The following is a 13,385-nucleotide window of genomic DNA, read 5'->3' as shown; positions in this document are numbered from 1 at the left end:
TTCACTCTTCGTGTGTCCAGATTTTTAGAATTCGCTATAACTGGGTTTCGCTGCACAAGCCACTGAACGTGCCAGCCCATAGTCAGTTAGTTCTCTTGTGGATAGAGATCAGAGGCCAGCCCTGTGCATCCCCAGGGCAGGGGTTTGCTCATCAGCGTGTATGTCGCCTCACTCATGGAAGAGACTCGCTTTGCTTTGCTCTAGAACATTCCTTTGAATCTATCCCCAGTATCTTTGCTCCTGCCTCTCATAGTTTCAGTCTCATTTCAGTGGGAATGGAAAGCCGGTCTGTGCCGCAAGGCTGGCAGCGAGTGTTGCATCTGGAATTGCTCATCTGCCGAAGAGCTTCCTCTGCCAGGTTCGGGTCCCGGTTCCATCCTCCTTTCCCCTTTTGTTCCTCTTCTGTCCTTCTAAAGGACATGGGACCTGATCATGCATCCAGCCGAGTTCGTTGGGCTACAACAGATGTGTGTTTTGGCAAATAAGGTTGTGTTTGTCTGGCCCCCATCTCTGTAGACGCCATGGCCACCACCATTGCCACTGTCTGTTCAAAGGTGTACCAGTTGTGATGCTCCTGCTGAATCAGGACCTCGCAACTCCTGCTTGGTCTCCACGGCCTCCACGCTCATCCAAAGGAAAAGGGAGTTTTTCACCGAGCTGTCTCCTCCCACTGCTCATTTCTTGTTGCTGCTTTGAGAAGTCACACTGGGCTTCAGGGATTTCAGGTCAAGGTCGGTCTCGATTTTATCGGTATGCTCCTCCCACAGAGATTTTGAACCAAATCCCAGCCATCACAGCATTGTTTCAGATGGGAGCGTGTGCACAGAGGGGCAGTTCCCATGCTGGTGTCTGGGATGCACCTCGAAGTCCCTGCTTCTGCTCTGGAGCTGAGGTGAGAGGCCTGCGACTTGTTAGCATGCCGTGCGCGAGAGCCAGCAAATGGGCACTGAGGGCTCCCAAGCGTGGTCTCGAGATGCGACTTGACTGCTTGAAAGCTGGTTAAGTAGATTATGTGATTCACAAAAAGATGACTGTTGCATGTAACCTGTGATGTGGAGCGAGCAGATTGTGGAAGCAAGCACAAAGTGACAGAAAGGTCAGAGCTTCATAATTTGTGCATTGTAGCTTTATTCCCACGTGATCATTATGTTGCCCAGATATCTGACAAAAGCTGTACAAATTAAAGCCTAAATCCTATTATAGCAATGAAGAGTTTCAATATAATTAAATTAAACACTAGGACACCAAGGTTTAGGATTTATGCCCACAAAATGTTTTCCGTTAATGTAGAAATTGAAATGAATGGAGTCAATCGGAGGGAGCCTCATCTTTGAGGTTAGTCGGGAGCTGTGGCCCCACTGGCAGGAAGCCTTCGCGTCCAGGCGAAGGACCCCGTGGAACACCTACCTGTAACCACGCAGGCCTTTTCCGTTGCGGTGCCAACCCGAGGCCATTGGAAGGGTCATCCCCGTCAATGTGGGATCATTTCTTTGCCTTTCAAGGTCTACTCCTATCCCCATGTGGAAAGTGACCAAAGCAGTGGACAGATTTTCTGTGGCGCTTTCTACCTAGTACTCGTTGTGCCTGACGTTTGTGTGGGAAGCGTAGTGTGAAGGGTGAAGAGTAAAGATCTGAAGATTTAGTGGAAGAACGTGCATTTATGGCTTTGACGGTTGTTTAGTACTCTGGGTTGATCCCTTTGCTGTAGGCTCTCTATTCGTTGGCACCTCTTTCTTTGTTTTATGTATTTTTTCCCCCTCGGATTGTGGGAGTCCAGCAGCGAGTAGGAAAAGGATGTGCGCCACTCCTCGTTCCCCGGCCATCCCTGAGGCCCACACAAGCTCCTTTTACATAGTGCTCCTCGGCCTCATCAAACTTCATTTGTATTCCTTTTTCGAACAGTACAGGCCATCTGAAAAATGTTGGTTGAGAGAGCTTAAATTATTTTTCTCATTCTTATTTTCAAGGTGAACGGTTACGGAGCAGAGTGAAGCTTTCCTTTCTAATGGTGACTGGTGGAGACATTAGTTACAGCAGCCCTTTGAAATCAGGGGGCAAAGGCCCGGTTACCTGTTGGGACTGGCTATTAGGAAATATTGAAGTCCGATTTCTAGGCTATTTTCATTATAATTAGATCCAAGATAGAAAATTTATATCTCTACAAATTACCCTATTAATCAAATTCTTGTGCTTTAAAGTGTAGAAAGAAAAGCCGTGGGTTTGATACAGACCTATAATCAAGTAGATCTTAATGCTTTGATCCATAAACATATCAAAATAAAATCTCTTCAGGTTCTCCACTGTGGAAAATGGAGAGATTTCTCGTGATTGAAAGGAATCCTAATCCTGTAGCTACTCCGTAGTAGTTTCGTTAATTTGATGGATGTCGTAGAGAAAAAAAAAACGGGTTGGGACCATCGTGTGCCATAGTCACTTAAGGTACCGCTCGTATATCACTCTGAAATACTTTCGATAGATGGTCGTGCTGATGACTGCTAATGAACGTTACCAGCTGTGAACCCCAAAGACGGATGGTTTCAAATAGCGGCGGACTGCGAACATCCTTTTCTCCTCTTCCATTTTTTCCTGCCTTGAGAACATTTTAGTCTTTATCTGGAAAGTACTGTACATTTTTCATCACTCATCCTATATATCACTGTGTATCTTTCATTATATGTGTGTTTGAAAAGACCATTTGTTACAATGCAGACGTTTAGAAATGTTTTATGGAGTTTAGGAAGGTGAACTCCATTGCAGTTTCTTAATGATCCATTTCAATTCCATCATCGTTTGCTGAGCAGCTACCATGTGCTCAGGACTGTTGGTTAGCAAGTTTAATTGTTCTGAGAGGCTTCAGAGCCATCAACTTAAAAAAAAATGTATAACGGGGAAAGTGCAATTCTCTTAATTTACAGAAAAAGGCCCAGGAGCTAAGTAAGGATCAAATTCTGGTCCGCAAGCACCATTTCTGGCGGGAGCTGTCCACGGCGCGGTGCTGATTAACGCGTTGTCTCGTAACAGATCCATCACCCCCTTGTAAGCCGTTTCGCACCCATCATATGAGCAGTGCATTCTGAAAACTGAATTCGCTTCACATACCATATGGAGCAAGATAAAATACAAATATATGAATAACGCATGAGTAAAATGAACATAAATAAAGCATACAGTTTTGTGTTCATACGCTCATGGAATTTTCATGGCTTCTCTCTTCTCCTGGGACGCTCTTGTCCGTAATCAAATTGGTGCGAACAGTTCCTCAGGATGTACTTGGTCTAAACTTTATCGTCATCTGCTGGCTCCGTTCTGCAGCCACGTCTGAGTAGGCTCCTGTCCCTGTTGCTCGATGCTGGCAGTAAGGAGAGCCGTCTTAGAAGACGCCGTGTTGCATCTGGTCGGGCTGATGCAGCACCAGGATAGCAAGCCCCTGTGGCTCCCCAGTTCATGATCCCTTCCAGGCCTCACGAGCTTAGCTGTGCACCTGCATGATCTGTCACCTGTCAGCAACTTGCCTGGGGCATTGGGGAAAGCTTTAGGTCAGGTTCTCCTTCAAGATCCAGTTCTCGCTCTGCTGCATTGACCACTTCCCAAGGGCACTGACCTTCCCCCAAGTCGGAGCGTGCCGGACCCTATGTTATTGACATTGTTTTAATCGTACACATTTCATTGTTGGGGCAGCCAGGAGAGAAGTGTGTGCCAGACCACACTGACTAAGAGTCATGTTCTTGATGACCTTTACTTTCCTAGTTTAAAGAATGCATGTCACTTCACAGCCCTGTTTATTTTCCCGTTTTCTCTTTGTCCACGTGGTAAGATTCTGCCCAAAGACGGACAGACCTGTAGAATTCTTTCTGAACTTACCAGGCCATCTCCTTGATGCACGTGAACCCGCCTGGAGAATAGGTCTCTGGCCTTCCCAGTACTTCCTTCCCAATCTTTCCCTGCATTTCACTTGAGTCTTTCTAATTTTTTCATTTGCTTATGTATATGGAACTCATTTGTGATTTTTCTCCCTTGGTTCTTTTTTTATCTTTTTCTTCTGACACACTATTTATGATTACAATACTAAGGGATGTTTAACCCCCACTTTTATAGTTCTGCAAACTAAAGAATATAAAATAGCTATTGCTCTTCTCTCTTCTTCCAAAAGGTGACACACTTGCTACTAGGCCCAGTGGCTTCATCTGGAGGATGTATCGCTGCCCAGTTCCTTTTCCCCATCCTGCCATGTTACTCCTTCCAATTCCCAAGATGCTTCTAACTGCTTTGTCACCCTCTCAATTAAAATGCCAGGACACTGGGTACCTCAAAGCTGAAATGCAGATTACTTTATTATCGCTGATCAGGATAATAAAGTAAAGATAATAAAGCACTCAGTCTAGTGGCGCCTAATATCTCCTGAGCAGGACACTCACAGAGATGCTGCCGGTCGATAGGAATGGGCAGGGCAGATGTATTTACTTCATTTCACAGACAAAGAAACGAGTTCAGAAAGGAAAAACAGTACACCGAGGGTTACTCCACGTGAATTTGTTCTCCTAATACTGCCAACGATGGCAACTTGTTACGTTAAGATGATTCTTGGAAAAATTTAATTTGCGTTGGACATATAAAGGTGCTGGAATCGTCCGTGTTTATGCCCACGTGCACATGCGTGGGCCAGTTGCCCTGAGGTGCTCTGGCCTCGGGGTCAGGCATCAGTTGCTTCGTGGTACAGTCCCTGCGTGTCCCTTCGCTCTGGCTGCTGTTCCCACATCTGTGCAAGGATCACGACTGCTACGATCCTTCTGTTGCTGGCTCCATTTTCTGCATTTCTGTTGCTTGAAGATTTGTGTGGAGGGAAAAAGTCACTTGAACAGATCGAGTCATGTGGGCACGTGTTTCTTAGATGGTTGAGAAATAAGATGATTTTCTGTAAAAGATAAACAGCAAGTGCATCCTCCCCTCCTCCCCCCTGCTCTTATATGGCTTTTACTGTTTGATTCTCATTAAAAGTATTGCTCTGGACCTCAGTTCTGTATAACAGACTCAAGGTTATTAAATGCACTTTATGGATCATTTGTTTAATGTGACCAAACTAAAAATTAAGCAGCACGTTACTCAGTGTTCATAAAATGAATATTTTATATGAATGAATTCATTCTCGTATTTGCATCTTGCTTTACTGGAGAGCTATGTAATGGGGTTATAGATGGATATTGTGCTTGGACATTTATAAGCTGATGATGCCTGTTGAATACCTTTTATAAAGATTAATATTTTTTACTTCGTGCCCATTACCAGGGCATTAATCATCATGGCTTCAGCTCGCACAGCTGAGGACGAACAGATGTCGATTTAGTGCTGTTTGTAATCACAGTGGATCACACTGGGTGGGTAGGAGGAGGAGGATGGCTGCTGTGCTGTAAGACCTCTAATCCCCACGGTCGGTTTTGCGTGGAGTGTGGGCTCGCCTGGCTACCTGCCCTTCCTGGCTGCTTAGTGGGGCCAACTGCCTTCCTCTTTGTACATATCAGGGACAGCCAGGACAAATGTTCTAGCTAGTTCTGTCTTCCTTGTAGGTCGTGTTTATGCCTCCACTCGGAGCTAGTGGGCAACGGTGAGTCCTGAAGCCACATACATGGGATGGGAGGTCTGATAGGACATAGTCGTGGCCTTGATTCTGCTTCCGGTGGCCACCTCCAGATCATTAAAATGAGAGCTTGCCCACGGGGTTTTAACATCTGCTTCTAGCCTACTCTATGACCGTGCTTTCCAACAGAAGTAGAACGCGACCCCACATAATGCAGTTTAAAATGTTCTAGTGTCCGCGTTTTTAAAAAATAATAAAACTGGTGAAATTAATTTTAATAATATTTTATCTAAAATACCATTTCAAGGTTGACTTCAATCTAAAAATCCCTAATGACGTATTTCATATTCTTTTTTTCACACTGAGTCTCTCCGAAATTCAGTGTTTTACATATACAGCACATCTCAATCTGGATGCTAATTTTTTTTATCATAGAGACTTGATCTGTATTCAGTAAACATTTAATAAAATTATTCACCATTGAAAGGTAAATTTACATACCCAAGGTGTTCAAAACAGTTGTTTCCAATAACTGAATCAAGTATCATTCTTACCATTTAAGTTAAGTTACCTAAAATTAAGTAAAATTCAACATTTCATTCCTCAGTGGTGCTTGCTGTGTTTTAAGTGCCCACTGGCCACCACGGTGGATGACATAGCTGTAAGGCATCAGCTTTCTTTGTGCACTGTTAGTTGGAAAGGCCAACTTTGTATAATAATACTTCTAAGATCGTTCATGAAAGTCACCATTTATTGGATGCTTGCTCTTTGCCAAATACACGTCTTTTGCCACTTCCTTCTCACTGTGCCCCTGAGAGGTGGACAGCAGCCCCCTCATTTTGCAGATGAGGGACATGAGAGCTCTTGCTTGGAGAGTCTGAGTAGCTTGCCCAAGGTCCGGAGCAGTGCAAGAGCGGGCCGGACTCGATCATGTCCTTCTTCGTGTGGGCACACCGGACCCTCATGCGGTCAAAGCCCTGTCCCCAGTTCTCCCAGAGCGACCCCGGTTCCTGGACTTCTGACCAAGTGTTTGTTGCAGCTGTTTTCCAGATGGTTGTCTGTGGGCAGTTTATTCTATAAAGGTTCGTTTTTGTTTTTGTTTTCGATTGTCAGCTTCCCAGGCCATCTGTTTTGTGCCTAAAGGGATTGTTGATACATCTTGTCATAGAGAAATGACATTCTGTTCATGGGGAGGGACGGGAAGGACATTCAGGTCATGGAGTTGGGGCGTCATCATATGACAGGAGACTCCTCCTCCTCTCCCGCCAGGGACAGCCTCTCATGCTTTAAAGTAGTTCAGTGCAGATGTGTGCACGCACGCATGCGCGTGCGTGTGTGACGGGCCTGTGTGTGACATTTGAGTGTGGTGTGTATGAGTGTATGTGGTGTGTGTGAGTGTGTATGTCTGTTGAGTGTGTGTGCGGTGTACGTTCTTCTAAGCATTGGATTTTTTATCTTGACCTCTGATGAAGTTTGAGGGACTTTAGTATTATTTAAAAACCGAAGTGGACGAAATGCAAACAGAGACAGCCCTGGAGCCGGAGGGTTCGGGCAGCTTGCATTAGTCCCGCTTGCCGGAGGGCGGTGGAGCGGCCAGGGCAGGCGGGGGAGCAGAGCCACTGTCCCCACAGGTGCTGTTAGTCGATGCCGGGCTCCTTCATCGCAGAGGAGCCCAAAGGGATGCTGGCTCCCTCACACACGTGTGTGCACGCGCTCTCGCACACCACCGTCTGGATCAGCTCGGACGCCGTCCGGTGAAACTGGGTCACCAGGAAGGTGGGAGAGACCTCGTTAGCGTGCTGTCGTCCTCGTGTTTCCCAGGGACGGGCGGGCTGCTCCGGACTTCACGGCCGTCCTCACCGCTGAGCAGGGCGCTGCGCGTTCCAGACGAACAATGAGTGTGGACAACGTCAGCGTGCCGCGGCCATCCCGCCGGGGACAGCGAGCTCCTCCACCGTGACTGTGCACACGGCACACGCACACACACTCCATCGTGACCGTGCACGTGGCACACGCACACACACACACTCCATCGTGACCGTGCACGCGGCACACATGCACACACACTCCATCATGACCGTGCCCAGCGGCACCTACACTCCATCATTGACCGTTGCAGCTACTTTTCTAGCCTTACTCCATCGTGATCGTGCACACTGCGCACACACCCACCCCTTCATCGGGTCTTGCTTTACATGCAGGTGTACCCCCACTGATGAGAATGAGACCTCTGCTCTCAGGGAGATCGCACCCCAGCACTGGTCTGGGGACCGGGACCGGTCATTCACGGGGCTGAGGGCTGGGCACCCGAGGCCTATCTGTACTAGGTCGATCGGCGAGCTCTGCTGGGTCCAGCCTGCCCGTCCCTGCCCCTCTAAAGGACTCTGGCTCGACACTTTTCTTCTTTGGGGTCCTGGGGCATTTTCTGAAGGGTGCTGCTGTGCCTGTGCCTCTGTACTTGGGGACCTGCATGAGATGCCTGATGTGGTCAGTGCTACCTTTACAAAAGCCTGGGAATCTGGCGCCCCCTCCGGTGAGCACCTTGTCCTGTGCTGCGTGTGTGGTCAGGGGCCGGAGCTCTGTCTCGGGGCTGGGAGGTGTGAGTCCTGTACCCTGGACTGCTTCACAAAGGCCTTCAGCAGGGTCATCCCGTTCCATCCTCTGTGTGAGGTGTGCTGGTCCCCACTCCTGTGCTTGACCTTGACCAGCCACCAGTCGGGGGGATTCAGAAAGTGTCCAGGTTGTGTTCACTGGTCTGTCTGCAGAATCGAAACGTGGGTTTTTACATTCTCAAGGGGCAAAGAGGATGAATTCTCTAAACATGACAGAATGGCATTGAGGTCCCCAAAATTCGTGTTGTTCGTTATCATGAGAGGCTGGGTAACAAACAGCTGAGCCTGGGCTGGGGGCATGGCGAGCATCCCCACCAGGCAGCCAGCGACGGTTGGCAGCCAGAGAGGGACAGGGCGTCCATCCCTTTCCTTCCCCTGGGAGTAGTTCTGACAAATGAGACCAGCACGCTCCATTAGCTCTGAGAACAGTGACGCCCATGACGGCCTGTCCAGCGTGACCGAGAAATGGGGCGGAAAGGGATGGATATTGGCCAGGTGGTCCAAATCCCGGAGCCTGATGGGCCATTTCTGCCATCTTCGAGTCTGGAACTGAGTTCCTCTGATTTTCTAGGACTGTTCGTGGACACACCGCCCCCCACCTGGCTGGCCAGCCCCCGAGGCCTGCCTCTGCGGGGCGGGTCCCTGAGCTTCTTTGCAACAGCCTCACTCAGCTTCTGTAGCCACGTTTTCTTCGGTCGTGTTGTCCAGATCTTTTTTTTACCTGCTCAGGCCTTTGTGGCTCTAACTTCTCTCTCTGAGATGCCTTGAAAATTCGGTGTTCTCTCCTGAACGGTGGCAGTGCTAGGGGTGACTTCGAGGTGGACAGGGGCGACTGCGCTGTGGTCGAGGGCGCAGGTCAGGGTGACTGTGGTTTGTGAGCATCGGGGTTTCGTGGGAGAGGCACGGGGCTTGGGGATGTCAGTGGAGTCCACGTGTTCCCTGGGTCCACATTTGGGACAGATGCATTTCAGTCTGGATTCACTGCCACCCTGAGGTCAGTTTCCTGTCCTTGGGCACTTCTCCAAACCTGTGCACACTCCTGCACCGTCAGCACATCCGGCTCTTGAGAGCGCTTTCCTCATGAGCCCGAGGTGCTCTCCCAGGGGGCCTGAGTTCGTCCAGTGGCATCACAGGAAGCGCTGGGTGAGAACTCGAGGGGGCCTCGCGAGGGCCCCTTGACGTCCAGGAGCGTCGACTTGGAGGGACCATCCTGGTCCCCGCAGGACGGCGCCTTTTCCCTATGCCGTGCTCTGGCGCCCTGACCCCTGCAGGTCCCTGCCACGATGGCCAGCAAGGCTGGCCTGTGCCCAGATGTGACTTCTGCCTGAGCACCAATGGCTGTAATAGGAAGTCAGGTGGGTTCGTACACCCGTTGGACAGAACTCTGAATGAATGGAGTTGTTATCAGTCCTTTCCCAGGGAATGCATCAGAATAGGGTTCAAAAAATTCCGAGCCTCCTACACGCAGGCCCCCGGGAGGACAGTGGAGCAGAGGGCCTGTGCTGACTCTGCCTCCTTGCTTGCCCCGTCTGCACCCGCTCCTGCCTCGCCCCCGGGCCTTTGTCACCCTGCGGTCTTTGGCAAAGTCTTCTAACTGGGTCACCGCTTATCTACAGAAACCATTCTAATGTTGCATGCTCGTTTTTTTTTTCTTATATTAAAAAATGTCAGGAAACATTAATACAAAACATGCTTTTACGTCTCATTAATGTTGTAAGTCCTACAATGTAAAATCTTAGAAGCCAGCCGGGCACGTTTAATGTTTCCGAGCTCTGCTGCCATCTCTGTCGTGCTCTGCATTTTGGAGGAAGGGCGGTGGCCGGGGCGTTCACGGTGCAGGGCGGGGCTGTGATGGGCACTTCACGCCGGGGGCGGGCGACGCCGCGCTGCAGTGGGACTTCCCGGCTGGACGAGACGACTGGCAGTCGCATTTCATCTCTACTCTCACTCGTGTCTGTTTCCTTGTTCTTGAATTTTCTGAACTTCCGTTTCTCTGCTCCTGTCCGAAAAACAAGAAGACCCAAACGTCCTTCGGCTTTGACTTACCCCCGTGTCCCGTAGTCATGGCCATGCTTCCCGGCCTTGGGAGGGGGGCCACAGTGCCACCTGGCAGGGCTGTTCCAGTCCACGCATTCTTGCTGCCACACGTGGCTGTGTTGGCCACCTGATTCCTCTCGGCTTGTGTGACGTCAGCCATGCGAGCCCCGTCCGCACCCCTCCTCGTTCCGTCTTCGTGATGCACGTGACATCCTGACGCTCTGCCAGGCCCTCCTCCTCGCCGTGCACCCTCCCCTCCCATAGTCGTCGTTGCCGCCTGGAGGCTGTTGACCTTGCAGCCTCTTTCTAAGCCGGAAACCTTCGTAGGACCCTCTCTCCGTCTGCCTGCCCAGTGGTGTCCCTCGGGTGTCCAACAGGCAGCTCAGCTGTCCAAAAGCAAACCCTAGTAATTTCCTTCTGCCTTAAGCACACTTTCACAGTTTCTTCTCCTTGGGTGGCATGCCATGTGGCTCCTCAGAGGACACACTCGTCACCAGGATGCCAGCCGTGCTTGATCCCACATCCTCACCTGCAGTCGATCACCTGGCAGTGGGGTCAGCCTGCCTCCAGCTCGCCTTTTTCGAGGCCTCGTCTTTCAAACCCACCACGGCAGCGGGAGCTCAGGTCTTTATTATTTCTTGCTTGAGCCATTGCAGTGGCCACTTGACCAGCGCCATGCGGCCCGTCCCCTCACCCGCCTGGGCAGCGTCACAGAGGGTCTGTAGCCTTGTTCGGATCACGTCTCCTCCACCAGAAGGTTCCAGTTCCCCACCCCCTTTCACCTCGCCCATCACGGTCGTGAATCCAGCCACCCATGTGCCCTTCGGCTCCCCACCCTTCCGAGCCGGCGACGTACTTCACTGAATGCATCATTTGGTGTAGCCTTTCTGGCTTTATGTGTAGGGGGGTCCTTTTCCTGGATTGTCTTCCCCAGTGTGCGCCCCACATGGCAAATCGCTGTTCTTCCTGCTAGCGGGTGAAGGCCCCGCTTCCTGAAGGAGGCCTCCCTGACTCTCACCTCCCAGGTCACTGCTCACTCCCACCCCGATCTCCTTCACATGCCTGTGCATTAGCTCAGGGGTCTGGGAGGCCAGAGAGAGGCTGTGGCTCGTCACTAGCATATGTGTCACATCATGAGAGCGAGTCCACTGCCCTGATCATCTAACCTGTGCCAGACCCAGACCTTCCAATTACTCTTGTAGTGCCTTGTGCCTCATACCCGCGAGTGGCCACTGCCATCGCACCCACATTAGAGATGAGGGCACCAAGGCTCAGGGAGGTGCCCCGATGGTCCTGCCGGGAATCCGGCAGAATTCGAGGTCAGACAGTGTCACTTTGGAGCGTGAGCTCTCAGCCCTCTGCGGATGGTCCCAGCAGACAGCTGTCCCTGGGTGAGCAAAGACCAAGAGGAGAAGCGAGGGGCTGGCGGAGCTTGGGGCAGTGGCAGCTGGGCGTAGAGGCACACGGTGCTCTGGTTCTCCTGGGACTGAGTGAGGAGCCGCAGCTCAAACTGTTTCTGCGGGAAGCGTTTCCTCCAAAGTTGCAAATCACCTCATTCGTAGGTACACAGAATTAGGTTTGACCCCAGCATGTGTTTGTATCTGTGTGCACACTGTGCGACATGCGTGTTTATGTCGATGCACAGTCGCCCCCCCCTTATCCAAGGCAGATGCGTTCCAGGTCCCCCAGTGGATGCCCGAAACTGTGGACAGTGCCAAACGCTGTGTGTGCTCCCTTTTCCCGTGCGTACACGCCTGCGGTTAACGTATAAGTCAGGCACAGTAAGAGATGAATGGCGACTAATGATAATATGATGATGTACCTAATAAGTTACGCGGGTGGGGCCCGCTCCCTCGCAGCAGCTCATCGTACTGTATGTCTGGCATGGGCGCACTGGACAGATGGGTGACTCACGTCCCAGTGGGGACAGAGCAGCCCAGTGCAAGATTTCATCACGCTACTCAGAAGAACCCGCAGTTTAAAACGAAGGGATTTTTTTATTTCTGGAGTTTTCCATTTACTATTTTGGGGCCATAGTTGAGTGTGGGTAACTGAAGCCGCAGAAGGCGAAATCGTGGATAAGGGGAGGCCTCCACATGCCCGTGAATTGTGCGTTTACACGGAGATGCACAGATAGAGTCATGCACATGCGAGTTTGTGCGTAAATTACCTACATAGCAACACAAGCGACTTCTTCATAGTCAAGTAACCTGACCCTCTCCACATGTCAGCTGGCAGACGGTGAATGTAATGCGCTTGAGAACAATGTAACATGCTAGGAAGACAAGCTTCTAGCAAGCACGAGTTGCCACTTGGTGGGTCTCCCGCTAACTGGCACCCCGGTGTCCCTGCAGATTGCAGAGAGATCTTGCTTCCTATGGTGACGGATCAGCTCAAGTACCATCTGGAGAGACAGGAGGACCTGGAGGCCTGCTGCCAGCTGCTCAGCGACATCCTGGAGGTGCTGTACAGGAAGGACGTGGTGAGTAGTGGCCCCGCTTGCTCCAGCTGCCTATGAGGTCCCCAGGGGAGGTGGCGTCGTGTAATTCACGTCAGCCGTAGCCTCGAGGTCCAAAGGCACATCTGATTCCCTTAAAGGGAGATGGCCTTCAGTTTAAGGGCTAGCCTCTCTATTTCTCTCTGTAGAATTGCACCCTCAAATTATCTTGATTTATGTATAAGGTGCGCTAATTACATTATGTTTATTCTTCCCCATAAGAAAATATTTTTAACTCTATATCCTGTGACTTCTCAGCTAAATGCCTTGCAGCTAAATATAAAAGACTTAGATTTTGATCCTTAAGGTCAGACAAAGGCTTTGATGTTAAAAATTGGAAATAAACAAACAGAGGCTAATTACTTATATTTTTCTTTCAGTTCTTGTTTTATTAAGGAGTATGTACACATTTTTTTGTCAGTGGTGCTTCTGAGAGTTTTGGGAAGAACAACTTTCTGCCTCTTTCCCCTGGTTTTGCTCTCCATGGGTAATTTCTTTCCGCTCTTTATTAGCTAGTTTTTCTTTTTTTTTTTTAATGGCATTGCCTTTTGCATTTCTACACTGTATGCTTTTCCCGCTGACTCTTTTTCTTAATCAAAAGTTAGTGCAAGCGCACGTGGGAAAGTCTCCCTCTGTGCTTCCGCACCCCTAGCGTAGCCACCATATA

The 13,385-nt window shown here is 50.0% G+C and overlaps 1 protein-coding gene across 5 annotated transcripts in view; it reads left to right on the top strand.

Moving 5' to 3' along the window:
* DOCK1 (dedicator of cytokinesis 1) overlaps positions 1-13,385 on the top strand; it is a 413,576-nt gene that overhangs the window by 152,902 nt on the left and 247,289 nt on the right. For all 5 annotated transcript variants that reach the window (XM_039835995.1, XM_039835996.1, XM_039835998.1 and 2 more), the window contains one exon: positions 12,576-12,703. In XM_039835995.1, the coding sequence (XP_039691929.1) occupies positions 12,576-12,703 (128 nt within the window). The remainder of the gene's footprint in view (positions 1-12,575; positions 12,704-13,385) is intronic.

This window comes from Pteropus medius, unplaced genomic scaffold, assembly GCF_902729225.1.
Source record: "Pteropus medius unplaced genomic scaffold, Ma_sr-lr_union100, whole genome shotgun sequence".
Lineage (NCBI taxonomy): Eukaryota > Metazoa > Chordata > Mammalia > Chiroptera > Pteropodidae > Pteropus > Pteropus medius.
This window is presented reverse-complemented; position numbering and strand designations above follow the sequence as displayed.